Source organism: Postia placenta (genome assembly GCF_002117355.1).
Source record: "Postia placenta MAD-698-R-SB12 unplaced genomic scaffold POSPLAscaffold_12, whole genome shotgun sequence".
NCBI classification, from domain to species: domain Eukaryota; kingdom Fungi; phylum Basidiomycota; class Agaricomycetes; order Polyporales; family Adustoporiaceae; genus Rhodonia; species Rhodonia placenta.
The window spans coordinates 67,856-94,119 of record NW_020169843.1 but is presented as its reverse complement, the minus strand read 5'-3'; the positions used below and the strand labels follow the sequence as shown (position 1 = coordinate 94,119).

Genomic DNA, 26,264 nt, shown 5'->3' with positions numbered 1-26,264 from the left:
AATTCCCAACGCACCATATAAGGCAAGTCGGGAGCTGTTGGTTCGAGTCGTTCACGCGAACAGTACGTACATAGGTTGCACCACGACAGTCACCATGAAACTCGCTACTTGTCTCCTCCCGCTCGTTTACATAGCAGTCGCGGCCTGCTTTCAGAATGAACAAGTCCTTCTGGACAACTCGCTGCAAACGTACCCGGGCTTCGATTTAGATCTGAACGAACTCCGATGGGTCCAGCTAGAGGGAGAAGCCGCTCCTGTGCTGATGTCCGAGCTCGAGAAGGTACTCTCAGAATTTCCATTGGACGCCGTTCGTATCTAATTGCCGGCTAGATCGAGCTGAAAGCACAAGGATTCAAGTTCTTCGACGTGTATTTGTTTCCTCTTGCCTGTCATCCTCACATCCATTCAGCGGTTGTACAGATCCGAGACACCCGACCTGGGTTCTTATTCTCACCTCAAGGCCGCGAACAAGCGTTAGTTCCTCGTTTCGTTCCCAAAGCGCGCTTTTGTGACCGGCCATGTAGCCTCCTATCCCACCCCTAACAAGACGGAACTGGTCGAGCCAATTCTGAAGACCCTTGAGATTGACAATCTCGTCAAGGGCTTGACTGCCTTCACCAGTTTCCGGACCAGATGTACGTACACCCGGTATCGTACACGTTGTTATACTCAAGTGTCCTCTAGATTATCGTAGTGATGTAGTATACCTCCGTTTGTGAGTGTTGGCATCTTCTGATGCATCCACAGACCGGCAAACAAAGCCAAGAATGGCTGCTCACCACTATCAACGAGGCAAATACAGACATAGCAGTGGATAGAGCATTTACTCACCTATTGAATACAGATCACGACGAAATACGCCTCGGACTCTCTTAGAGAACTTATAACGGTCAAGGAATTCCCTCACACTTGGATTCAGAGCTCAGTGGTCAGTTGCGTCACTGGAAGGCTTCATTGCCCTCGCATTAACTCTCTGGGGCGTTAGGTCGCGAGAATCAATGGCTCAACTCCAACTGAGGATGGAGTAGTTGTCATTGGGGCCCACCAAGACAGGTATGCATCAAGATGCTCTCCGGAAGTACTTGGAATCTGACGACTTACGGGATAGCACCAATATGTGGCCGTTCTTGCCTGCTCCCGGTACAGTGGCGAAGTATCACCGTGATCACTTTCCCTGACACGATATCCAGGCGCTGATGATGATGGTTCTGGCTCTATGAGTATTCTGGAAGCTTACCGGGCGCTGCTCGCAGCTGACTTCCGACCCGAACGTGCCGTTGAATTTCACTGGTACTCCGCCGAGGTAAAGATGGCTCGACACGCTGTGATGACTTCCATTAATGTCTGGCACGACTGCAGGAGGGTGGCTTGCTTGGCTCCCAGGCGATAGCACAAGATTACGAGCGTCGTGGCGTGAACGTTATCGCCATGAGCCAGGTACGTCAGAAGCGCCGTCTGAACTATCCGCTTCCTCACCCGCTGCAGTATGACATGACGGCATGGGTCAAACGGGGTACTCGCGAGGAAGTTGGGGTCATCGTTGACTACACGGACTCAACGTAGGTGCTATTTGCGTATTGCCGTCAACATTTCATGACCGCCCAATTTCAGTTTAACGGAGCTTAACAAGCAGCTTGTCGATATGTACCTTGACATTCCGTTTGTCGAGACTAAATGTGGCTACGCCTGCAGTGACCAGTGAGGCGCCTCTTCATCGTTGTTCCTTCCGACGTTTGACTGCATGTTTTTAATAGCGCTTCATGGGCTAAGGCCGGATATCCTTCCGTGTTCACGATCGGTGCGTTGCCTTCGGTCAGCTTGGTGTACGTTTCGAGCCTGACAGCTCCCCTCCAGAGAGCACCTTCGAGAATTCGAACAAGAACATACACAGTGCAAACGAGTGAGTGATGTACCTACGTTCCGCGAAGTCGGAAACTGATCACTCGGGCAGTCGGATGGACGTGTCTGACGAATTCAGCTTCTCCCATATGCTGGAGTTCTCCAAGCTTGCCGTCGCGTTTGCGGTTGAGTTGGGAGGATGGGCGTGATCAGATTAGGCTAAGCATTGAGGCAACTAGTTACGATGATAGCAAGACCGATCCCCACTCCCTCGTGCAATCACTTTCATTGACATCACATGTAAAGTAATCAGCTTCCATGGTACTGAGTCTTGGTCCACACATACTGGCCAATCGGTTACTCGCAGAACGTGGCTAGTTCCCACCGGCAACGCCAGTAGTCTTCCATATTGTGACCGAGTGGCGGCCGTAGGCATAGATGTCTGAATTCAACATCACGGCGTGCACAACTGGAGCTGGACGCACGGAGTGGAAGCGTGCTACCACAGCCTGTAAATTTGTCTGTGTCAGACATTGGCATGAAATTGGAGCCAATTGAGCAGTGATCGCTCACGCTGGCATTACGATAATCCCACATCCTAACCAGGCCTCCTTCTCCTTCTCCGTACGGCCTGATGAAGAAGCTGTGGCAAGCCGATCCTCTAGTATAGCGCGTTATCTTTTGCGTGCTAGCAGCGCGCATGCCCAACTCGATACATGGGGGCCTATCAAAGCCCGACATCCGCGTGTCGTAAAACAAGACCTGACGATCCATATGGTCCACCTGCCTCACGCGCCATCAGCTGGAAATTAAATGCGCGTTGGGTGTCCAGTGACCCACCTCGAGGACGACAAGTGCAGGAAGGTTGGGATGGATGTGCACTTGGAATATCGCCCCATCAGACACACGTATCGGATCCGGCGCGGACTGGCTTTCGACATTCATAGCGGAAATGAGCTTGCCTGCCGCAGAGAAGACCTTGTGGTCATGAGCTCGGTACGCCACGGCGTTCACTCTTTGAGCATGGGTGATCTTCAACCGATGGGATCTGGCATTGAAGGTGCCACTGTTACGTCTGAGCGTCCAGATGTGGATAGATTTGTCGTGTCCTCCAGACAGGAAACGTAATTCAGGACCGGGTACGGGGGCAAGAGCACTGATACCGGGGTTAGGATATGATATGCCCGATTTTTCCTGGACTGTGCTGTGTGCCCTGTAAGACAGATTGACCCGACGGGGCAGCTACTTGTTGTGAGCAGTGAGGTACAGTACAGTGCGACATAGAAACGGATACCTGGTCATCATCGTATGTGGGTGGAATAACAGAGACTTGGCATGGTCCGGACTCGAATCCCAGTACAGCCGTGTTATCCTCGAGGAGACAGGCGTCCGTCACGCGCGGGACGGCCTCAGCATCCCGGGCATAGAATGGCAAAGAATACCTCGAGATCCTATACCTGTGTGCACACAATCAGCTCATAACACACGGACGCATACAATTGCCGTACAGTTGTCTTTGATCGATGAAGCTCGCATCCCCGCGCATAGCTATAGTTGTCAATGGCACATCCTTGTCAGCTGGTACAAGCAATCTTCTGCCACGAGCGAAGCCGGTCTTAGGTATGTTCACCTCGTGCGCGATCCGCGTGTAGCTCGTCTTTCTGAGTTGCCCACGAACGTCACGACGCTTCCGCTCGGATGGGCGTTGCAGCGGCCGGCGCCTCGACGAATAATCCGGCGCTGACTGTTCGGAGTCCTCCGACGTACTGCCTTCGCTGCTTTCATCGTCCTCGCCGCTGAGGGGGGTACTCTCTACTATTCTGCTCCGACTGTGAGAGGTAGCGTGCGAGCGGTATTTCTCAGGTCGGTTCTGCAGTTGAGGTGCAAGGGGCATTTTCCGCAATGGTCCGGGTGCCTGAACATCAGAAGAATCCGGCGAGCCATCGTCCTGTTCGTCGCCGTTACTGCCACCCGTGCGTGAGTGTCTCGAACCCTGTTGTATCCGATCCAGAGCAGGCCTTGGGATATGCTTTCTCGATGAATTATAATGACCTCCGTCCAATCCGATGGTCGCGATGGTCGGACTTCCCAAGGCGCGCGTCAGCAGTGTTGGAAAACCCCTCCTGGGTGGGCCAGCAGAAGTGTTTTCCTCCTCTTCCTCTGATTCATCCTCGTCGTCGATGTCCGGAGTAGACATAAGCTGCCTAAATTCACCGTACAAAGAGTCTAGACGACGTCTTGGGTCTGGGATATCATCATCGGCATGATCTGGATCGCGCGTAGACTTCGCGCGAGCAGTCCTGCGTTCAGCCGAAGAAGACGAGTTGCCCGTTGGTGAAATTGATGCGGCAGAAGATGGGTCTGGCTCCTCTAAGGAAGATCTAGCCTCGGATCCTGGTGCCCATGTGGACGCAGCGTTCATTCCTACGTGGTCGTTTACGCTACCTCTTACAGTGATATAGGTTATACGTCAATCCGTATGTGCTTACTCGGTGAATTATTCTGATATACATACACTGTCAGGCCGCCGTTAGCGGCAACTTGTGTGTCATCCGCATTGGCGCGGAGTGGACCATCTCCGAGGGGCTCGTCGTGAGCAAGAGGACATGAGACAGATTCCTCTTGGTCGTCGTCTCCGTCTACATCTATGCAGATGGGATGGATGAAATCGCTGCCCCTTGGGCCCATGAACTTGACTGTGGGTTTCCTGTCGCTACCACTCTCATCATCCGAAAGTAGATCTGTGACTGTCCCCTCTTGCCCGCTGTTCTGCAAAGATGGTGATGTCCCTGCGCGACCGAGCACTGTCTGTACGACTGTCGGAATGATGCCCTTGCTTTAATGTAATAAAAGGAATGGGTAAGACACATATGACAACGAAGTGAACTGCATACACCGATAGCAACTTGCCTATATCCTCCTCCTTCGCGGAGAAATCAAGAACCCTGCCGGTTGCTAGGCCTTTAGAGTGCACGACGCAGCCCGTACCAAAAACATACCAGTCGAACAGAATACCGTCAGTCCTGTCTCATTGTTATATAGCGTCACACCGACATTCAGGTTATTAGGCTCACATCAGCTTAGGTGCATGGACTAATCGCTTGCCTGCCCGTGCGAGTTCGCCGGTAATTTTCAAAATCAAGTTGTTGACTTCCGCATTCCTTGGATTGCGTGACGGCAATCGTACAGACTCGGTACCGCGCGTTGGCTCTCTTTGTCTTCGAGTATTGCTCGAAGAGAATGTTGGAGCCGGTGTTGGACCTGCCTTCCATTTCCTCGGACTACTTTCAAGCTTAAGCTTCTTATTGACGGGGAGTGGGGAAGAGAGAGATCGCTTTTCGGGAAGGTTCATTCAGCCCTTACAGGTTACGGTGCCTCCACAGCTTCACAGCTTCAGGTTTAGATCGACAGCAGCTTAAGAAAAGGAGTTGGTGATTCGGAGACGTAAAGGACTGTGGCTGAGACCTCAAAAAAAGTTGATGACCACGTGGTCCCAGGGCGAATGTCGATATCGCAACAAGTCGACAGCCTCCTACTATCTCTGCTTTCGTATCATGGCCTCTACAGAGGATGCACAGCCCAACGAGATTCGTCTTGCTCGCAAAGGTATCACGCGTGTCCCAACGATACGGTCTACGCGCTCTTTCACTCCCAGGGGATCTCCAAGAGGATTTGGCAGAACCAGAGGAGCTCCACATATAGCTGGCTTGAATCCTTCACATAGAGACCAATGTTTTGGATCCGGGTCGGTGCATATGCCTCCATCTCCATCGTCTGTTACACCACACAATGTCGGCGAATCTCGCAAGCGATCACTGTCTGGCGATCTCGCAGGACCATCGAAGCGTTTGCGGATCGAGCCATCATCTGCAGCTCCTCATCCCTTAGACAGTCTTAATTCACGTCGCAAGAAGAAAGCAGCCGAAGAAACCATCATGGTCTCAATAGAACTTCCTCCGGAATGCCGCAAGGGCGCCCCTAGATGCAACAGCCGCCGCAGCGGATGGTTGCGGTCACAAAGCAGGATTTTAGACACAGAAAAGAAGCTAGAAGTGATCAGCCACTCATTCAAAGACTCGGTTGTCCATTTTCGATGCAGACCTCAAGCCTCTCGATATTCTCACCTAGATTCAAGTGGTGACGCTATCGATACTGGGGCTGTTTCACATAACACTTCTCGACGCACGAAGGACGACGCCTCTGTGATAGACTTCTCAGGCTGCAGTCGAGCAAGTGCTCTAGAAACGTACGACGAGATTCCTCAATTATTCGTGGTACGACGTGGCCGCGTTATCAGGCTATCGTTGTCTGATACATTCTGCAGGATAGGACTCCCGAATCGCACGGTTGTGTGTATTTAGTTTGGCGAGATTCTCTCACATTCTGAAACCTCACAGCAGCAGCAGTTTCACAGGTGCCTTCTACGTCGATTCCGGGCGGTCCTCGGCCTCTACGCAAGAATAAAATACGTTCAAATGAGATCGTATCCGCCTCTGTGTCAGGTACCAGTATCACACGCTCAACTCCCCAGGCAGGAAGCCTTGTGATCATGGAACCACGGCCGTCCGATTCTTTACCGCTCCAAACATGGAACTCAGGCAAATCCCTTGAAGACCAGTCGAGCATCGGGCCCCGTAGCTCGGGAGAATATACTAATACTGCCACCGCCAATATACACCATTCAATCTCATCCGACGTGTTTGAGCAGCCTTCGCCCGGGATTTTCCGTTCCGGGGTACTCCTGGTTTTGCCCAGCACATATCCACCTTCGATATCCCTGGCGCAATCCTCGCTTGCAGAGCCTCAGACTTCTGTCAGCGATCACAGGGCTTCCCACCATCAGATAGACAGGGATCTTCTACCCGATGCTGAGTCTGCAATGCCGTCTCCTGAAACGGGTAACTTGTCTATCGTCACGACGTCATCTTTACAACGTCATGCCGATGCGTCTATTTCTGCTGAGCCATGTGAACGTCTATGGGGTGGGAGTACGCGTCCGAGCGAGGAAGAACTGGAAGAAGGGCTACTGAATGCCGGTCATCCTCGCAAGCCATCTCGTGCGACTGATTCTCATCTAGAATCGGTAGAATTTCCCCGAGACAGCTATGATAAACCTCGGCGATTACTTCTCTCACCTTCTCTAGAGATCTTGAGTATCACGTTGAGAGGCTCGATAAATCGTACAGAGCGATCGTCGCCTCGGTATGTGTTGCATGATCTACGATCTTCGGTTCTGCTTTAACTCTGACAGAGGCGCTCACGTGTTACGACCTGGTTCCAACGCAATCAATCATTCTGTGGATGATGCATGTCTGCTGCGTTCATCAAATGGCGGTTTCTTACTCCTGGGACATGCAAGCGACGGGAACGAACTCTCAATGCTGAGAGTAAAGAAGGACAGGGTAAGTAATATTACAACACTCTTCGACAGTTCCGTCAAACATGCATCTTAGGCGTTCGACATCAGCACTTTTGGCCGTCCGGCACACGGAGAGAAGAAGGGTGGTGTCAGTGCAGTCTGCTCCATGATGCAGCCCCTTATGTTTGCTACGGGCGGATATGACCATCGCGTTCACCTTTGGGATGCTACAAAGAGCGTATCACAACCTTCGCCGACTCTCCTGGCCATCACACATTCGTCCCTCGTGCAGTCGCTTCTACCTATTCGCGACACCAGTCACAAACTCGTGTCGGCGGGCGCAGACTGCAACGTGCATTTGTGGGATTTGTCCTCCGAGCGTGTCGTGAACACCATGAAAACTTCTAATTCGGTGTACCATGTCCACGGGACGTCATTACCCTTTTGCACGCTGTTAGAGGTAAGACACCACGCCGCTAGGTTGCCCCTTACGCGCATCGTCTGATCGGGCATAGGTCGCACATAGGGAATTGCAATTTGAAGTCCGTGATCACCGTCTGGTGCCCGAGAAGCCCGTACAACGATTTGGCTACGATGCACCAAAAGTGCATGGTCGGTATGCCAGAGGTATGTCTGATTCGCTGGCCATATATTCGCCTACTAATTTGATATGTTCATTTAAATAGGGGATATTAATGCCAGCACGTTTGCATGCGGAGATAGAGACGGGTGTGTGCGCTTGTGGGACTTGCGCAATACTGCGTCCGGTCAAGTTGTATGTGCACTTCATCTCCGGTTGTTGGTGGTTGATGGGCGTTTGACAAGGCTCTCAATTTGCAGTTACCATGCTTTCGGGGTCAACGCGCCACACAAATTCATTTTGATGGTGCATGTCTCATAGCTTGCTCGGAAGAGCATGAAGTCGTGTTCATCCCGCGCGGCTTGAGATAGACACCTGATGTGCACTTCATCCATTGTATAACTTATCAGTAATTTATGGAACTCGACGGTGTACTTCGTAGGAAAATATGTAACGGTATATAGTATGCAGTAATCAGTCTACGCTGGCAGTTGCCGAATCGGAGATCTGGATTGCATTTCGAGTGGGATCGAGCGTCCAGCTCGCAATTGCACCTCTTATGTCCCACCTGCGCCATGGATCGACAGACTCGCAAGCAGGACATTGAGCACGCCTATGATTTACAGGCCAGAGCAGCGGTAGCCGGCGCTGCTCGATTCACCACTATCGGCATTGGCCTCGCGGTCCTTGGGCATTACACTTGGCCCACCTTCCGGTTAGCACTCAGTCGAGCGGAGTATATTGACGATGCTTATGATTCATTCAGACGACAGACACTTCCATTCAAGGGGTTCTTGGTATCAGTGTGTTCGTAGATATCCTCTTCCTGGCATCATACCCTCTCATTCGCCTGCTCGCAAGTTACAATCTTCGGGCTAGTCATAGGCGCGGAGAACGCCTTGCTCTCACATGAAGCCGAGAGGCGGCAGACAGAGAGCGTGCTGCGCAAGCAGGCCCGAATCGAGCTCGCGCGGCGTGGCCTAGTCGCAACAGAGACGGAGATCGCAAAGTGGAAGGCGGAACGACTCGCCGCTGCCCAGCACGATCAGTCGACACCAACGCCACGGTCATAACAATAATATGTTTGTATAGCACTTAGAGCAGTACGTGGCAATTTGTCTGGTCTATGTACAATGCACCGAACTGCACAACGAGGAACAAGATAGCAAACAGCGCGATTAGTCCATGGAGTGCAGAGCAAGATCGTGTTATGAATAAATAATCCGTTGGATGCTGTCCATGACTTAATTCTCAGCGGTATCACCAGCCAGGTTCAATTGGAGGTGACCATGTCCCCCAGGAAGGCTGGTTTAACGAGGGTGGAATGTACTGGGGTTGTCCGTTGGGTTGCGCGGGTGGTCGTGGAAGGGGGCCGGGATTGAACGTCTGGCTCTGACTGCCAGATGGCAAGGTCGATATGGGCTCGTATTGTGCGTGAGGAGGCATATTGGGGGGTGGAGGAGGGGGCGGAAGAGCCTGGTATGCGTACTGTGGTTGGTTATATCCCATGTTAGGAGGAGAGGGGAGGCTCGGCCGCCTGGATATCATCTGCTGTGGTGGAACAAGGCCATTCTGCACTGGTGGCTGGAACTGCGACTGCGGCGGAACCGTTGGCGATGGGCCAAGGGCCTGCGCCTGGCCGTTTGGTTGATACGGGGCGGGCGACACGCTCCGATGACGCGGAAGCGGTGGCGGAGGTGGGATCGAGTTATAGAGACTCGCAGGCTGGGGCCCAGGGGGATTGTACGATCCGGGCTGGGCACCAGTCTGCTGGTTATACAACAGGGCCGACCCACCTGTGGATTGTGTGTACAAGCCTGTTTGGCTTCCTTGGGTGCTAAACGACCCGGAAGGCGCCCTCGCGAGAGCAGGACTGGCCGGTCCATTGTACGATGTGGGTGATGATATCTGCGGAGGGTTGTACGATCCTTGCTGTCCTGGAATGGGCGGACTGAACGTCCCTGATGGGCCGCGTGAGGGAGGCTGATACATCCCTGGCGGCCCACCGGGCGGAGGTATAGGTAGCGATGATTGTCGGCGACGGACCTGCGATTGACCGGGCTGGGGCAATGGACGCGAGCCCGAAGGTTGTCCAGAAGATGGGCTCTCATTCAGTGGTGGCGGAGGCGGGATGTATTCGTGAGACGGTGGCGGTGTCAGATCGTGCGCTAAGTACTGTTCTGGAGGCGCAGAATGTGACTGCGGGGGCACAGACGGCGGCAGTGCAGGTGCATACTGGTACTGAGGTGCCTGAGGAAACGGCTGCCCTGAGGTAGACGGCGGCAGTGAAGGTTGCTGGGGGGCACCGTGCGGATGAGGCGCATACTGCTGGTAAGGGAACCCGTTCGACGATGGTGGGAGCTGTGGAACAGATTGGTGGTAATTTGTCGAAGGTGGTGGTGGGCCCGAAGGCACGAATCCCGAAGAGCCCACCGGCGGCTGTGTCAAGCCCGAGAAGCTCGAAGACGGGATAGGTATCCGCACCGGGGGGCCATACCCGGCTGGTGCGGGGGTAGGCGCCGATGAGTGCGCGATAGACGGCTGAGAATGATGAGAAGACAAGGGGACGAAGCCAGATGGTCCGGGCATGGGCATGGGCATAAAGCCTGAAGATGACGTGGGCATACTCTGTCTGGGAGCATGTCGCACAGGTGGCTGATAGCTAGAGGGAGGTGTATGCGTCGTTTCGTACGGAGGCTGGTAAGGATCGTGGCTCATGGACATCGTGCTCTGATGATATGACGCTCCCGTAGAATGTGCAGGCACATCTGATGGGTACGAATACGACCCAGACCCTTCGGAGTATGCTGGCTGCTGGAAACTAAACGATGTTTGGTGAGACACTACTTGCTGATCCTGGAATCCGACGGACGACGCGGGGCCGGGTGGATATCCAGTATGTTGAGGCTATGAAGATGTCAACAATTAAAAATCCTGTGAAGCGGGAGGAGACTTACAGGAAAACTCTGTCTCCTGCTCCCTTGGTCTACGATACCTAGCTCTGAGAAGCTGCTCGTGAGGCTGTCCGCTACTGAGTGACGGGATCGCGAGGTTTCATAGGGAGCGACGTATAACCCAAGCTGGGCGACCGAGTGGGAAGGTCGGAGCGACGGTGGAACCTGGTCGCGATTCAAGTCGTTTCTAATATCACTGTTTGAGGGTAGGCGGGTAATAACGTGTTGTACGTCCAAGTCGGTTTGAGAGGAGGGCTCTCCTGCAGGAACAAACGAGCCGGGACCTCCGTACTGCTTTTGCCCCTTTGGCTTGGTCGAGTTTTTCTTCTTGGGTTCTGGTTCCTGTCACCCATGGACATGGTTGAGATGGTTCCGAAGCGCCAAGACATAACTCACATTCGACCAGAATGTCAACTCTAGGTAAACCTCGCCACAGTACTTCTCTTTGTACATGAGAGTGAACCATTCTGCGAGGCCTGTCAGCTGCGCTCTCATGAAGACGCGAACAAGGTGCACCATCCGTTTCACCCTTGGTGAGAACCTCGGTCAAGTCTACTTTCGTCTCCCCTATGAGATCTGGTTCACGGAGGTCTTCTGCATAGCATGCCAGTGCCATAAAGCAACCACCTTGAATCTTCGGAGGGCCTTTTACAACACTCTTGGGAGGTGGTGGAGGTGGTGTTCCATCACCATTGACAGTACGCGTCGGTTCGCCATTGGGATCCTCGTACACTGTGAAACGGATCTCTTCGTCCCACTCGGGATGTTGGCCTCCCTTCCGGATCGCTTTCGTCCTCCTCTTCTCTCCATTGAGCACCACCGTGCAGTAAGGATCTTGTTTCCCAATGTGACGTTTATTTGGTAGATTTCTCTGGCGCGAAAGGGCTTAGCATAGTTCAAAACGCGTCAGATGCTTCGGGCATACACACCGCCTTGAGGATTACAACAATGAGGGTTCCAATCTCGCGCGGAGGGTTCGACATCGAGGCGGGGTCGTGACTTGAGATCTCTCAGAGAGGGTGGATAGATGGTTGAAAATAAAGGATCGTAGGTGATTGGCGAGAAAGCGGGGAAACCGAGGCGTTACATACAAACGCGAGACGCGCGCTGGGCCTTGATTCAGAACCGCAGTGACCGCCTTTAGGGGCGACTGCCAAGTCTCGCATATGATTGGACAGCATATGTCTTTTCTCCTCATCACCGTAGCCGGACTGCGAACAGTGATGTCAAGCAAAAAGCTCTGCGTACACCGCAAACACCGATTCCATATCTGACACTGCCATGTATCATAATTGCTTCAAATACTCTCCATGTTCCACACCGCGCGCAGCTGTCCATACTCGAGGGAGTGTATGCTCAGTGATTTCTCGTCATGGGTCTCCACATGATTAGCATGGCCTCGCCTAGTCAATGAACGCATAGCAGCCAGCCATGCAATGTCATGAGGCCCTCAGCCTGCTGATCTCAAACATCGATTTGGAGTACTTCTGGCGCAACGACGGTACCGAATGTATGCTATCCTCTCGAATCCAGTAATTATCCCCTACCTAGCCAACGACTTAAATCTCTTATTGAGCAGATTTCTAGCCTAAGCATAGGCAGCAGGAAATCCCGGCGGTTGTCGGAAGGATGGATGCCAGCTTAAGTAGCTGGAAAGCACTGTCATTTTGCCGTAATGTTTGCCGTATCTTATCCCTGCGGGTAAGAGAGATATGAACAAATGTCTTGCTGGATGACGCGTCGCAATGGACATCGAGTGCATGATTGACGCGTCGCGATCTCGTGACCGTTCACTGCTGAGGGGTCCACCAAGCATTTATACTCAAGCACGTCCTCGTTGACGTGTTGCAACGATAAGTGGAGCATACGGAAATGACAATTGCAGCGTATTCAAGCATGTAAGTAAAGATGAGACGTACCCGTCTGGCTGACACAGTTATCGGATGCGAGCGTTGCTTTGGGTACAGTAGCCGTCTAATTGCGTTTCTTCACAGCCTGTGGCTCAAAAGCAGTAGCAGATGCCTTAAACGATAGCAGCTGAGTAGCTCGTTCGATGTAATCCAAGATCCAAAAGGCGGTCTCCATTGTATCAAAAGTATACATCCTCAGAGTTTTGTGCGCAAATGTCCAGGTATGAGGTCACGAAGCACCAGGGTAGTATGGCTCGTCATCAGTGAATATAAGATATGGTTTCCGCTGCGCTAGGTCCAGAAGCATCTCAGCGAAATAGCTGTTCGCCCAGGCAAACCAAGGTCTTGTGTACGAGTAGTCGTAGATGTTGATTGATTCGTGGATGAGCCCGAGGCCGTCAGTGTTCTAATGTTCGGGATGGTCGGCGTCCGACACAGAATATCAACGGGAATGACGAGCGTAACTCACGTTCGCGATGAGATACAGATACTGCATGATCTCTTCGTCATTATCTGTTCCGTATATGGCGGATACCAACGCCATTGGCCTACGAGAAGATCAGCTCAGAGGTGCATGATGATTGAACACAGCGCCTAACTAACCATGGATTCCATGCATCTTCGTGAGGACCCCTATGGCATGATTGAATGAATCAAAGACGCCCTGAAATACACAATTCGCGATACGAACCCGATGCCGCTGAAATTTGCTCCCACTACATAGTAAGGATTAGCCCGCGAGAGGAGCACCTTCCTGGTCGCGATGTACGCAGGGTGGGTAATATTCAGGAATCCTAGATAAGGCAGAGAGAGCAAAGACTAGATATCGCACGTCATTACTCGAGTGGTATTATACAACGACTACACATCACTTACCGGGACGTTTGCATCATCCATGACATATCGACTGCCAAGGCCTTGAGATAATATGATGAGGAGTGAATGATGAGTATGAGCGGTAGGTTAACCAACCGTTAGTTTCGTAGGCAAAGATGTCGTTCACCAACTGCTGAGACTTAAATACAACGCGGGATGTTGACAGCGAAAATGACCGACCGTAGTACTCCAGATCGCCTCCTCGATTACACTGCTGTAATGTCGAGCCAATGCGCTTATATTGCCCAGCTGCCCTACTGAATCCAGCATGTTCACCAGATAGTTCAACTCCACTACCAGCATCGCATTGGCAGGGGTTAAGAATGCTGAAAGTCATGGAGTTCAAGACTCCGGATAGCATCCTTGCAGCAGAATGGTGGCATACCAAAAGTGCTTAGGTCGTCCGAAGGGCGGTGGGAGGTGCCGACCAATCCCGTATATCCTTTCGGTTCTCCATTGCCTCCGTTGTTAACCGCACCCGGTAATGACCCTGCTTCACCGGTCCAGTTGTAGTACGATACCAGGTTCCAGTCTCGGTCGAATGTCGGCTGCGTTTGCTCATATATCACGGCGAAAATCTGTTCAATTGCAGCTTGCCCTGGAAAATGTGCGGTTCAATTAGTCGCACAAAGCTGCGTCTCAGAGGCATAGATCCATACATTCGTTGTTGATGAATGAGGAATCTCCTGTCGCTTGATAATATGATCTTGATAACTTCATGAAAGAGCATAACGAGTCGAGTTCCCACTATATCCATCATTAGGTCTCATGTAGAAAATTGCGTGATTCACGGTGACCCACCTTGCACTCGTACACCGTTTGATTGTCTACAGGCCTAACGCTGGAGTCAGGACGGCCGCATCATGAAGGTATGGACTACCCACGGATTCACGATGACATCGATAGCCCAGTCGTTCACAGTGGGGCTCAGCCCACTTTCCGGGGGAGGCTGAAACGCGCTGCAGTACGGATACTGCGAGACATATCTCGCTTCATTGTTAATAATAGCCTTGACAAGCGTTGCGAGTTCGGGGTCCAGGGAGAGAATGGAGTGGTATTGAGCCAGCTGCAATCGCGTTAGCGCTAGCACGGTTGCAACCCTTGAAACAACCTGCCTGATTTCCCGTGTCCCGAAGCCATTGTGCGCTATCCACGGTTCAGTGTAATCTGGCGTCAGAGCTGCAAGCTACGCACTCAATATCCTGTTGATTCGTATTTCAGTAATTCGGATTATAAAGGCCAAATGAGGGTTTCTTACGCCCGTGATCACGAAAGCAATGTTTTCTGTCTGCGAGAGTCAATAGAAACCACGACAAATTTAGGCCTTAGTACGTACTGAGTCATAGTATTTTATCGTCGTGTCTTTACACTAACGTAAGGTATTTTTAATAGCTCCAAAGCTCGGATGACAGCCTACCGAGGGTGTTCGGAAATGTATTCTCAAATAACCGAGCGAGGTCAGGATCCTTCATGCGTGACGTCATGTTGCCGATAACCTCCTGAGTTCTTTGATCAACATTGAAGTACCACGAGTACTTAGAAGCTTTGCACTGACTTCGACAACAGTGCTGTTGAACGTGCGGCATGCAGGCGTCGGTCTCATGTATGGTAACGCCAACTGCCCTGATGACGGGTTTCCTTGCGCCGTCTAAGAAGCCTAAGGACACAAAGGTGAACACAGCTTTTTTAAAGACTCGTACCTGCGAGTAGGTGGTGTAATCAGGACATTGAGCAGCAGTCATCGCCGCCCCGAGGCCGACCGCCACGCTCATTGGAGGCAACAGCCCGAGTCTCATCTTCGTAGCACGCCAAGTCACAGCCGCAAGCTCAGAAGCGTAGCCGAGCTGCTCTTGCAGCGCTTCGAAGGCGTCGGAAAGCGGGTACCAGTGTGCCAAGCCGCGGTCCTTTATAACGTCTACGAAATGCACCGTGCCGTCTCAGCTTCCATATCTTCCGACTCGGACCGGGGAGAGGATACCCATAGTGGTCGTGAATGCGCTCACGGGGACATGTCCGACGCGAGCAGGGCTTCGAAGAACGGAGATACGGGCCCTGCTGACCAGTCGTGGCACGGTGCTCACGGTGAACGCGATCAGAACTGCACCAAGTTCAGACGCGTCGTCACGATCACGTGGAGTGCATGTACGCGATATCGCGATTTGAACAAGGCAAGTCGTCGAGTCTACGTGACAGTAGCGCTGAAAAGAAATGTAACGTAAGGCATGAAATTACACGCTAGATAACACTGATTAGTACACAGAGTACCCAGAGACAGCAAAGAATAAGTAAAGAGGGACATGATCGAGGAACGTGTCGTATCCGGATATACCAACACAGATCTCGGATTGAGATTAGTAGTACAACGTAATCAAGATAGTTCAGACGACGAGGGTGGCTAGGGAGTGGGAGAAACTATCAAAAACAGATCAGGTTGTGATTCACATAGAAAGAAGATGCTACGTACAGAGCGGAAGTAGAGAATTACTGAGGCACGGGGGTCGTCGCCGGCGTGTGGAAGGCATCCGTATGATAGTCGCTGGTAGCAAGGCTGTGCATGTCCGAGGCACTATCGCTCGTACTCCGCCTCTTTGGAGTCGGAGGAATAGCGGGCATAGCATCATGTTCGTGGAGAGGAATCGGACCGCCCTTGGGAGTCGCCGTAGTGCTCTTGCTCGATGTAATCGAGCCACTGTGCTGCGGTTCCAAAGTGGGCACCTCCAAACTGATACCGTCGTGGTCGAACGGTGTCGCAGGCGGGGTCCGGGCATCATCGCTGCTTGACGAAGTTTGTTCGTCGACGACGGATTCATTGGTAGAGTGAGTCGGAGCGGAGGACGGGGACCCGTGCATCTGGTCAGAGTACGGGCCTTCGCGTTCGTCTAGACTCGTTTCGTCGCCGTCTTCCGTATTGTCGCCGTTCCCATCCGTCTCATCGCTATGATCGACCCCCAATTCCCCATGTTCCACGCTCACGCCTCCAGTCCTGTAGCTTCCTGATGTCCAGAGGCTCCTAGGGCCGCCATGGCTCACGGGCGACTGCGAGGTCATCCCCGTCAGTGCAAGACTCGCACTCGCGCTCCACTTGCTGTCTGAGCTCTCCCAGCTGCATCGTCGAGAGCTACGGGGGCGCAGCGCACGTACGCTCGCATCTACATCCTGGTCGTCTCGCTCCAAATCTCTTTCGAGCCGATCATCATCCATCTCGCCGAGCAAGAAGTGGCTCGTGGAGTCACCATGCCCGGCCAAATGGCTGAAGTGCGAGATGGAGTCATCTGCGAGTGATGCACGTCCAGAGAGGGAGAGTGCGGCAACGCCAATCCGCGCACCGGCAATACCAAATGCTGACGAGGCCAGCGTGAGCACTGACGCGTCGTCCTGCGGCGGTGACGAAGGTCGAGGATTGTTTCGCGGATGATGACTCGTGTGCTGAGGAGCCTGGTAAGTGAGGCCGGGTTGCCCGGTACGTGGGGGATTGGCTAGTGCACCCGACGACGATGGGCGCGAAGCAGCGGTTGGCGAGGGCGGCTGAACTGTTGAGAAAGTGATGGATGCGCCCGATCCGGGCCCTATAGAGTGGGTGCGAATGTGTGGATGCAGGCGACGGGCTGGAATAGTTGGGGTAGGTGGTGCCTGAGCAATGTGCGCCATGCCGCCAGTCATGTCCATGCTGAGGACGGTTGTCGGCTTAGTGCTAGCCGTCATGCTTCGGAAAGTGCGGGGATCTGAGAGGTAAGATGAAGACGATCGCGAAGGAGATGGAGACGGCGGCGAGCTGGGTGGAAGCGGTCGAACAGACGCATCCTCATCTGCTTCATAGTGACTGGTCGGTGACCATAACGAGGAGCGGGCGAACGACGAGCGACGACCATCGTCTGAGTCGGCAGTATATTCAGTGTGATTGTCACCACCGCTGATACCATCGAGCGACACGGGCTTTCGCGGAGGGATAGATGTAACGGTGGCGATTTTCTGGCCTTGCTTCGTCTCTGTCTTGCTCCTGGCCCGAGTCGTCAATGTTGTAGAGACCCTATGGGGTTTCTCCTTGATGCTAGGCGAGCGAGCGCCGTGCCTGGGGTTGCGCATGGTGTCTGTCTCTGAGACCCGCCTGGCGCGAACGGAACCGGTCAACTTGCGATGGAACCAGTCGATTATGGGCTTGCTAGAGCGGCGAGGGAGCTTCTTCAAGGGCGGCTTGAGCGGCGCCTTGTCATCAGGCTTGATATCCGGCTGCGGCTGCGATGGCTCCTTCTTCGCTTTCGCAGCTTGGCTAGCAGCTTGGGCAGCCTGCTTCTTCAAGGATTGGCCCTTGACATCAGGATTTGCCGCATCCTGTTTGATATTGGTCTGTGAAGGTTTCAGGGGTGCTGGCATTGTGGAGACTAATGCGATATGATATCGAGGAAGTTGTCTGCAGATAATGAAGGAGGGAAGATAGAGGACAGCAAGGAAACAATAGAAAGAGGGTGAGTGATGGTGAGGAGACGGCGCGTTGAAGCTGGGAGTAACTAGTGGCTTCGCATCCGATCTCAGATCTATTTATTGCCTTCCCGCGCTCGGCGCTGCCGCATCTGGCTCAGGCCGCGCTGTCTGGTCCACTGGTGGAATATTGTGCTATCCGTCGCGGCATAGCCTAAAGCTCATTTATCAATAAGCGTACTTATGAGTCGCCCACGTTTGTCTATGCTTGCACAAGCAGATATTCACAACTTATTTCAGGCCGCCCAGTAAGCGACCCGCCAAATCGGGCACGTGAGAAACGCGATTAGATGGCACGCCCGCAACGCGCTCTTGCGCCATGGCTTCCTCCGTCCACCGCAGATCCTCTCTTCCTTCCACCCATGTTCCCCCGCAAGTTACCTCGCATAGGACGGCCTCTTGCGTCCCGCGGCGTTTCTGTACGCCAAAGCCGCTCGAGCCCGCGCGCAATCCTCCACCAGCGCAAAGCACATAGCGGGACAATCATCTCTGACCCTGCGCCTGGCGGTTCAGCGGGCGCGCCAACCATCTCACTCGCGCATCCAAAGGACCCAGCCAACACCTCAACTCCAGGTCCTACGCCCAGCTCACTGTCACAAGATCCGTCTTCGTCGCAGTTACCGTCACCGTCACCATCGTCCGCATCGAGCTCACCTCCGCTTCAGAACGATGGGGACGCGGGCTCCAGCTCCAGCTCAGGCGTACCTGCGCTTGCGACGGGCCAACCGCTGCCGCCCCTACACACCAATTTCCCCTCACCCCACTCTCCAATCAGTGCGATTCCTCCTGCATACATCAATCCCCCCTTCAATACCCACCACTTCTACTCCGTGCTCGAGATGACAATGCCCCCGCCGATTGCTCATAACCTCATGAATGCGACGCGCGCGCTTCTTGTCGACCGGCTGGGGCGCGTGAAGAGGGAGGCGCTGACATCGAAGGATCTTGAAGTGGTGAGGCTTCCAGTCGCTGAATCGACTCACCCTTGATGACATCGGGATCACGCAGCAAGCGTATCTATTCAAGGCTGCACTGTCTGAGCTACGGACGGAGACCACCATGTTGACGCGAAATGAAGCGGCGGCGGTACGGACGGCCACCACTGCGGTCAGGCGGGAGGTGGACGCTCTGGACGTCCGAATGAGGGAAGACGTAGCCACCCTGAAGCATGAGTACGTGTGCTGCAGCGTCCTTGAAGTCACGCTTGTCCCGTTGATAATACATATAAAGCATTCAGATGGAGCTGGATAGCAGGAAAAATGAGACCAAGGACGACCTCAAGCGGCTCGATCTGCAGATTGAGGTGCGTCACCAGGAAGTTGTGCGGTCGGTTGTAATGACTTACCACGGTATGCGTATAACAGGAGGTACTGAGCAAATCACTCGTAACGTTGTACGACCTACGTACAGAAATGGAGGGCGTCCGCTGGGACAACTTGCGAAATTCCGTCGGTCAGTTTTTCCTGCTATCTTCTGCGGGCTTGGCCGTGGTCAACTCATCTCTGCCATTCTTTCATGTCAATTTCCAGCCGCCCTCAGTGGTTTCCTCGTCGTTATCGTTTTGTCTATGGAATTGTTGGGAATCCGCCAGCCTTCAACTAAAGCAAAGCCAAGTCCCCCACAGCCTCCAATCGTGGAGGTCCGTCCACCAAAAGGGACAGAAGGTCAACAGGCCCTGTGGACATAGCCGCCTGCCTGATGCAGATGTTTCCGGCTGTATAGGTCCACCGCAGGCGAATGGACCTGCAGGCTACGGGTCGGGACCCTGATCTCGCTAATTTACCGCGCAATCTTCTGTCTCATAAGCATGGACTACCGGGATTTCCCCACACTGGATGCATCGTTGATTCCAGATCATCGCGTAGATACAACACATTCTCTACTGCATACACACTTACACATTATCGTAACAATTACAGCTATCCTAATCCATCATGAATACCGCATGTGCCGATAGAAATTGACAGCCTGACCGAATGTACTACATCACCGCACCTCCAGCTTGCCCAGTTTGTCTGCCAGAGCCTCCGCCACATCGCCCGAGTCTGTGCTCGCATCCCCCGCTTGCGCCTTCTCCTTCGCGTCCGGGAGTGGCGCGTTCTTGTTCTCTTTGTTGTCCGCCGCCTTCTGCGTCTCCCCACCCTCGTCATCGTCGTCATCCTCCCAGTTGTCTTTCACCTTTGTCTCCTCGCGCTTCTCCTTCCTCTTCTCCTTGCGCTTCTCATTCTTCTTAGCACTCTTGCTCGCTGCGGAGGAGGCAGCGGGCTTGGACACGGTGGGCTGCGGCGTCCAGCCGATGATATGGCCCTTGGGCAGGGCGTTCGTGTCCATCTGCGCCTGGCGTGACCCGCGGAAGCGGCGAACATCCTCCTGCGGCGTGAACCCGGGGCGTATCTTCAGCTGCTTACGGACACTGCGATGCGCGCAGGGTTCGGAGGCAGTCCGGAGGATGAGCAGACACGGCGGGTATATACGTGGGATGTGCGGTTGGAGAAGATGAAAGGTGGCGGGGAGGTCAACACGAGTGTATGCACATGGATTAGGGTGCGGCAAACGTACGAGCCATCGGGCCTACGCGACTCGGGAATGACGCGCTCGAGGGTGCGCGGGTCGACTGAAATGCCCGCGACTGTGGTTTCTGGGACGATAGCTGGCTTGGACATGATGAGGGTGCGGACAAAGACAAAGCCTGGCGGTGGCAGCAGATGGGGAGATGAGGTCGAGCGTCTCACAGTCAGACGATCGGGCTGAGGGTTCAGATAGGCGCCGCAGATCGCTCGGAGTGCCTTGGCGAAAACCCAGCACTTACTCCTGCTCGTCGTTCTCCACAACCAGACGGACTCTGTTCTCAGTGATCTCTACATCTCGGAAAGCTTTCTTATTAGCTCTGTTTTGCAATGCGCTACGCTGTCCTCGTCACTGGCCCTGCTGGTGCCGGCAAATCTACGTTCTCCAACGCCCTCCTCACGCATTTGCAAACCTCGAAACGCACCGCCCACCTGGTCAACCTCGACCCCGCCGCCGAGGCAGATTCCTTCGAGTACGAACCCGCTATCGACATCAAGGACCTCATAAGTCTGCAGGATGCCATGTCTGAGCTAGGATATGGTCCAAACGGCGGGCTGGTGTACTGCTTTGAGTGAGTGAGTGCAGTCTGTCTTATGTCTGTGGACGGTCGGAGGAGGGAGCGAAGGGCAAACAAGAGAGGGATGGAGGATGGAGATGCTGATTTGCTGCACATATGCTAACACCTACGCAGATATTTGCTGCAGAACATGGATTGGCTAGAGGAAGAGCTCGGCGGGTACGACGACGACTACCTCGTCATTGACTGCCCAGGTAGATCACCTTGCAGCTTCCTGCTCTTATTGTCTCATCATTCCCAAGGCCAAATCGAACTATACACTCATCATCCTTTCCTCCCGACCCTTGTCCGCAACCTCCAGCGCTTGGGCCTGCGCACATGCGCGGCGTACCTCATCGAGTCGCAGTTCATGGAAGACAAATACAAGTTCTTCAGGCGAGTCGCGGGACCTTTCTCTCACTCCCTTCGATGCTCGCTTACCAGACAATCGAACCGCCTGCCGCATCACTGCATCACTGCATCTCCTTCGGACACTGGTACCGCGCTCGGCTGTCGGGCCTCGAATCTACAGTGGCGTGCTCTCCGCGATGTCAGCAATGGTCAACCTCGAGATCCCCTGGATCAACGTGATGTCGAAGATGGATCTCGTTACCAGCAGCGACAACGATGCCGCGAGCGGTCGGAATGGCATTCGTACGCGGAAGGACATAGCGAGGTGAGTCCATTGTTCCTGTGGGATTCTCTGCAGCGTCGGTCTATGTTTCCGGCTTGTGCCTCGTACACGAGGCATCGGACATTCTAGTGATGCACTGTCCAGTGAATATCGGAAGCGTGCTGTTCCCACTCAGAGAGAATAATGGCGCTTGCGTCTATTATGCGTCTCGGTACGATGGCTGGCCAGGAACGTCATCTGCAACAGCTGAGCGATTCTAAAGTGCCAATACGTCTGCCCCGTTTCTCCATATGCTCGACGCTTCTATGTGTGTGATAGTGGCGCACTCACCACGCATCACGCAGATTCCTGGATCCGGACCCGCTCCTCCTAGTCTCCGCGCCGGGGAGCCGCGAGGAACGCACAGAACGTAACTCGCGCTTCCACGCGCTGAACCAAGCCATCGTACAACTCGTGCGTGCCTTCCGTCTCGGCTTCTCCGCTCTGCCGCGTCCATTGCAGCGACTGACGCAACCTCATTCGATATACACTCTGACGTATGTCCTATTGCCCATTGCCAATTGCCTGCGCATCGTATCTTCGGTGGCATCCCCGCACGCCACTACTCATACCGACCCTCCTCGTGTGCCATGTCACTGCGTATCCGCATACCCGCATACCCGCATACAATGTCCCCCGCTGGCGCTGTTGTGCGGACTGGCGCGCACAGATCGAGGACCACCCGCTCGTATCGTTCCTGCCGCTCGACCTCACGAACCCAGACTCGATAGACACAGTGCTGAGCCACATCGACTACACGATGCAGTATGGAGAAGACGAGGAGCCGAAGGAGGTGCGCACTCTTCCTTCATGTGCCCTGACGCTCTATACTGACTTCGCGTCTTCTCCCGTATACACTTGACATCACTCCAATGTGTTCGCTGTCCATCAGCCCCATGACCTCGATGAGGGTGACTTCGCGGACATGGAGTAGGAGCGAGATACACTCTCCCGTCTCGTTCGGGCCATATCTCCCCGAAGGTAGAATCCAAAAGTACAAATACTCTACTCTACTCCGGGCCCTCGGGCCTCCACCATCAGCGAGGGTGCCTGTCATTAAGTGCTAGAATTATGATGATATTCGGCGCGCCATGGCTGCGCTCACGAGACGAATACATGCCACATGGATATCGGTGTGGCTCTGCTCTCTATACACTCTACAGCGCGCTGCAGCATCACATCAGGCCGAGCGCATCTCGTGGACAGCTCGCGATGGCTGCGGTGGTCCGGCATACACTGACTCCTGGATGCGGCGGCGCGTGCTAGGCCCGAGTGGGTATGTCCGACGCGCTGGTACGGACGAGCTAAACAGCTGCTGTGGAGATAGCTCAGCACGATGCACGTAAGTTCGAAGCCGCCGCCGTTCGACTTCTCCCAAATGGGTCCGGCGCGGATCGCTGCACTGGAAGCTGTTGGCGCTCCAGCTGTGACAAGCTCTGCCCGATCTGAAGAAGCCGCACAACGCAACTCGGGATAGCAGGGTGGTCAGTACTAAGACAGCGGGATATCCCTGGCGCCTACGCCATAGCGCTGGCTATCCGACGAGTATGGACTTGGCAGAGAGGGGTGGCCAGTACGCTGATGAGATATCCATGCGAACAAGGTTCGCCAGCGGATAAGCTTAGGATACGAGCATGGATATCTCATTCGATAGAACTCGCAGTGTACATTCATCAGTCTGTACGCGCACAGTATGCGGTCGCTCAACTAGATCGCCCCTGTGTTAGCGGAACCCCGTTTGGCTGTGCCAGAACTATCGCGGCGGATAAGAGGCCGACCTTGCAATACAGAATGCAATCTAGCGCGCGGTGCAGAACTTGCACTATCAAGTTGTGTGTGATATCATGTCGTTGTATGCTGGGAACGGTCCCACTGCATCCGAGGGTACAAACATACGGTGATGGGACAACTCTGGGAGTTCGTTGGAGCAGACCGCACTCATGTGACACGGGTGAGCATGCATGGCTGTACAGCTGCATTGCCAGTTCGGGAAGGAGGGGGATGGAATGGGGGCGCGGGAAGAGAGTAGGGGGGACGGTGAGAAGAGCCCTCTGGAGCGGCGGACGCCACGCCTCGTGTGCGCGACCACCGCCCTCATCTGCTGCGACGCTGTGGTAATCAGCGCGGCCCCGACGGCAGTGGAGTGGGCTGACGACGGGAGAAGTTGGATATACAACCTGCACGCATACGCGTGTTGTTGGGTGGCAGCTTCCGGGAGGGGCGCAATCCTCCCTGATTGGACGGCCATTTGGGTTTACGACTATCACAGAGTTTGAGTGGCGGCAAGTCGGCCTACCACGGCCTTGCTTTGGAATGAAAGCACAGCCATGGGCGGGATAAAGTTGTGTGGTATGCCGACGTGGACTAACTACGCGCGGCGGGAGATGGCTGCGCAAGGAATGTGAAACGCACGCGGCCTCCACTTTGTCATTGCATTGCAAGGCTGTGTGGTCGAGTCAGGGCGCCAGCGTCATGAGGCTACGAGACGCCGGTGCTTGAAGGCTGCAATGGAGGGTAGCTGCCACCGCAACGAGGGTACAAACTCAAGAATAAGGGGGGGGGTCGCATGGGAAGAAGGGTCTGATGCGGAGGTTGAGCGTGAGTGAGCAGAGTGGCTGAGCGTGGGCTGTGTTCGCACAAGCAGAGAGGCCCAAGCCGCGACGGTCCTGGCATCGGGAACGATCTGCAGCGATCTGAGATCACGGAAGGTCCACCGCCGTGATGACGCCCCGCCCAGCCTAAATCCCAATTTCTTGTTGCCTTATATGTTTGATGCTCCGAAGGTCAGTGGCCATCACCTCTCCACCACTCACCGCCCCCTCCCCCCTCCATATATAATCATAGCCCCCATGGCCTCCTACGTCCTCCAGTCTCCATACCACCCTCAGTACTCCTACCCGGCCGTAGCCACCCCCGTCATCCACCAATCGCCCATCCCGCACACCTTCTCCGCGCCCTCAGTCGCCATGCCGTCCTACTACGTCTCCCCGCCCTCCTCCTCGGGCCACCGCCGCACCCGCTCCTACTCCCACTCGTACGCCCAGCCCCAGCCCCAGCTCCAACCCCAAGTCTACCAGTATGGCCACGCCCAGTACGCGGCAGCGCCGCAGTACCAGGCCAGCCCCGGCTACGCCTACCCCACCCAGCAGCTCTACTCCTCCGGCGGCGCGTACTACGACGCGGGCGGACACGGCCGCAGCCGCCACCACAGCTCCGGGCACGGGCACCACGCGTCCTCCAGCCCGCACGGCCACCGTACCCACCACTCGACCTCGGCCCAGGGCCACGGCCACCGCCGCTCGCACTCCGCGACGCGCACCCACACGCGCCACCAGAGCGTCCCGCGCCACCAGCCTGCGCACGTTCACGTACGTCCTTCCCCGCCTCCCGCGCGTGCCCAGCGCGACACTGACGCGTCGCGCACACTGCAGTCCTCGAGCAGCCACAGACGCGCGCACTCCTCGCACCGCCGCGCCTCCTCCTCGGAGCCCAGCATGGCCGACCGCCTCCGCAACCTCTTCGGCATGCAGCCCGCGAACACGCGTCACTACGTCGACTCGCACGGCCGCACCGTCGACTGGCGCGGTCGGCCGGTATACCGCGTCTGAGCGTGTCCTGTGACGCGTGCCCCGACTCCGCGGTGCTGGCCACCTCGAGTCGCGACGGTTTACCCGCGAGATGACGTCGTCCTCGTCGTTTTGGTTCCCCGCTTTCTCTTCACACCGTGCGTTCTTCTCCATAACGGCCCGGAAGCTTCCGCCTGCTTCTTTGTCTCTCCATCATGCTATCATCACGCCACAGACCTATCTATGGACTTGCATTGCCTCCTTTCACGATTATCAGCATACCTCTTATTTCCTGTACGATACACCCCCATTATTGTCCTGCCAATCTCGCTCCGGTGTCGGTGATTCACCTATGCTCATTTACTTGCTTCCAGTTTGGGTCCTGGTCCTAGTGTACGCGTTGCGAGTTAGTCACGGTCCTCGATGTAATTGTACCCACACGTTCGCCCTAACAGAAATGTTGTAACAAACCGCCGTGTGATTGCGATGCCCCGTCATCGCTTTTCGGACTTCAAGGATTGCGGATCACCCGATCGTGTGCGGGGGCCACACACGTTGTGGCAGGCGCACTACAGCCGCTTGCATTGTCTCCGATGTGCATGGCGTGTGCTGTGTACACGCGTATTTTCTCGAGCCGGTCCAAGGCGCGCGGAATGTGTGTACGCATAGCCGACGGCCCGGCGGACCAGGTGCGGTCCCGGCCTGGGGGCAGTACGTGCGGGCGGCATAATGCTCACCAGACCTGCATGTACGCACTACCCATCGGACGAAACGGGGCACACAATGACTGGGGGAGGGGTATTATTACATTGAGAGTAGCGGTAAGACTAGCAGCGGTGCTATCGCATAATACACATCGCGGGCGCATATTCATATCATGAAGTCTCTACAACAGCGATCGCAGGGC

General features: G+C 54.6%; 11 protein-coding genes across 11 annotated transcripts; 6 read left to right on the top strand and 5 right to left on the bottom strand.

Annotated features, from left to right (window-relative positions):
* Positions 1-94: 94 nt before the first annotated feature.
* On the top strand, positions 95-2,048 carry POSPLADRAFT_1059399 (hypothetical protein; the record flags this gene model as incomplete). Its single annotated transcript, XM_024481159.1, has 16 exons — positions 95-280; positions 331-368; positions 421-473; positions 525-635; positions 685-698; positions 748-810; positions 845-928; positions 986-1,053; positions 1,109-1,140; positions 1,191-1,303; positions 1,360-1,437; positions 1,486-1,559; positions 1,612-1,698; positions 1,755-1,798; positions 1,855-1,900; positions 1,952-2,048. 16 exons carry the CDS (start codon positions 95-97, stop codon positions 2,046-2,048), a joined length of 1,188 nt encoding a protein of 395 aa, XP_024335981.1.
* Positions 2,049-2,213: 165 nt separating this feature from the next.
* POSPLADRAFT_1150959 (hypothetical protein) lies at positions 2,214-2,625 on the bottom strand (the record flags this gene model as incomplete). Its single annotated transcript, XM_024486479.1, has 2 exons — positions 2,214-2,348; positions 2,413-2,625. Coding segments are annotated over 2 exons (348 nt in total), but the record flags the coding sequence as incomplete, so codon positions are not given.
* Positions 2,626-8,353: 5,728 nt separating this feature from the next.
* POSPLADRAFT_1048534 (hypothetical protein) lies at positions 8,354-8,851 on the top strand (the record flags this gene model as incomplete). The annotated part of the gene is made up of 3 exons (XM_024479542.1): positions 8,354-8,493; positions 8,545-8,585; positions 8,640-8,851. 3 exons carry the CDS (start codon positions 8,354-8,356, stop codon positions 8,849-8,851), a joined length of 393 nt encoding a protein of 130 aa, XP_024335979.1.
* Positions 8,852-9,038: 187 nt separating this feature from the next.
* POSPLADRAFT_1048533 (hypothetical protein) lies at positions 9,039-11,715 on the bottom strand (the record flags this gene model as incomplete). The annotated part of the gene is made up of 8 exons (XM_024479541.1): positions 9,039-9,739; positions 10,085-10,319; positions 10,428-10,685; positions 10,736-10,897; positions 10,964-11,074; positions 11,129-11,199; positions 11,249-11,603; positions 11,662-11,715. 8 exons carry the CDS (start codon positions 11,713-11,715, stop codon positions 9,039-9,041), a joined length of 1,947 nt encoding a protein of 648 aa, XP_024335978.1.
* Positions 11,716-12,794: 1,079 nt separating this feature from the next.
* Positions 12,795-15,260, bottom strand: POSPLADRAFT_1067069 (glycoside hydrolase family 125 protein; the record flags this gene model as incomplete). Its single annotated transcript, XM_024482140.1, has 16 exons — positions 12,795-13,048; positions 13,112-13,190; positions 13,246-13,275; positions 13,334-13,461; positions 13,519-13,559; positions 13,615-13,648; positions 13,699-13,844; positions 13,904-14,116; positions 14,178-14,265; positions 14,320-14,353; positions 14,403-14,584; positions 14,777-14,806; positions 14,855-14,880; positions 14,936-15,017; positions 15,074-15,166; positions 15,219-15,260. 16 exons carry the CDS (start codon positions 15,258-15,260, stop codon positions 12,872-12,874), a joined length of 1,425 nt encoding a protein of 474 aa, XP_024335977.1. The 3' UTR covers positions 12,795-12,871.
* A 463-nt stretch (positions 15,261-15,723) lies between these two features.
* Positions 15,724-17,980, bottom strand: POSPLADRAFT_1075470 (hypothetical protein). The gene is made up of 2 exons (XM_024482821.1): positions 15,983-17,980; positions 15,724-15,930 (listed from the first exon to the last, which is right to left on the bottom strand). The coding sequence occupies exon 1, from the start codon at positions 17,887-17,889 to the stop codon at positions 16,000-16,002; it is 1,890 nt and encodes a 629-aa protein (XP_024335976.1). The 5' UTR covers positions 17,890-17,980; the 3' UTR covers positions 15,724-15,930; positions 15,983-15,999.
* Positions 17,981-18,779: 799 nt separating this feature from the next.
* On the top strand, positions 18,780-19,615 carry POSPLADRAFT_1078943 (hypothetical protein; the record flags this gene model as incomplete). Its single annotated transcript, XM_024482971.1, has 5 exons — positions 18,780-18,947; positions 19,003-19,166; positions 19,225-19,297; positions 19,359-19,446; positions 19,524-19,615. Coding segments are annotated over 5 exons (585 nt in total), but the record flags the coding sequence as incomplete, so codon positions are not given.
* Positions 19,616-20,322: 707 nt separating this feature from the next.
* On the bottom strand, positions 20,323-20,657 carry POSPLADRAFT_1119689 (hypothetical protein; the record flags this gene model as incomplete). Its single annotated transcript, XM_024483503.1, has 2 exons — positions 20,323-20,407; positions 20,554-20,657. Coding segments are annotated over 2 exons (189 nt in total), but the record flags the coding sequence as incomplete, so codon positions are not given.
* Positions 20,658-20,891: 234 nt separating this feature from the next.
* Positions 20,892-22,725, top strand: POSPLADRAFT_1048528 (hypothetical protein; the record flags this gene model as incomplete). The annotated part of the gene is made up of 7 exons (XM_024479540.1): positions 20,892-21,133; positions 21,254-21,333; positions 21,382-21,514; positions 21,651-21,794; positions 22,097-22,205; positions 22,462-22,584; positions 22,684-22,725. 7 exons carry the CDS (start codon positions 20,892-20,894, stop codon positions 22,723-22,725), a joined length of 873 nt encoding a protein of 290 aa, XP_024335973.1.
* A 1,915-nt stretch (positions 22,726-24,640) lies between these two features.
* POSPLADRAFT_1075469 (hypothetical protein) lies at positions 24,641-25,827 on the top strand (the record flags this gene model as incomplete). Its single annotated transcript, XM_024482820.1, has 2 exons — positions 24,641-25,159; positions 25,223-25,827. Coding segments are annotated over 2 exons (770 nt in total), but the record flags the coding sequence as incomplete, so codon positions are not given.
* POSPLADRAFT_1040907 (hypothetical protein) lies at positions 25,425-25,827 on the top strand. Its single transcript, XM_024477823.1, has one exon. It carries the CDS (start codon positions 25,470-25,472, stop codon positions 25,821-25,823), a length of 354 nt encoding a protein of 117 aa, XP_024335972.1. The 5' UTR covers positions 25,425-25,469; the 3' UTR covers positions 25,824-25,827.
* Positions 25,828-26,264: the final 437 nt, after the last annotated feature.

Bases quoted from the DNA above. Each gene is read 5' to 3' on its own strand.
- POSPLADRAFT_1075470 (XM_024482821.1), bottom strand. From the start codon at position 17,889: ATGCCAGCACCCCTGAAACCTTCACAGACCAATATCAAACAGGATGCG.
- POSPLADRAFT_1040907 (XM_024477823.1), top strand. From the start codon at position 25,470: ATGACGTCGTCCTCGTCGTTTTGGTTCCCCGCTTTCTCTTCACACCGT.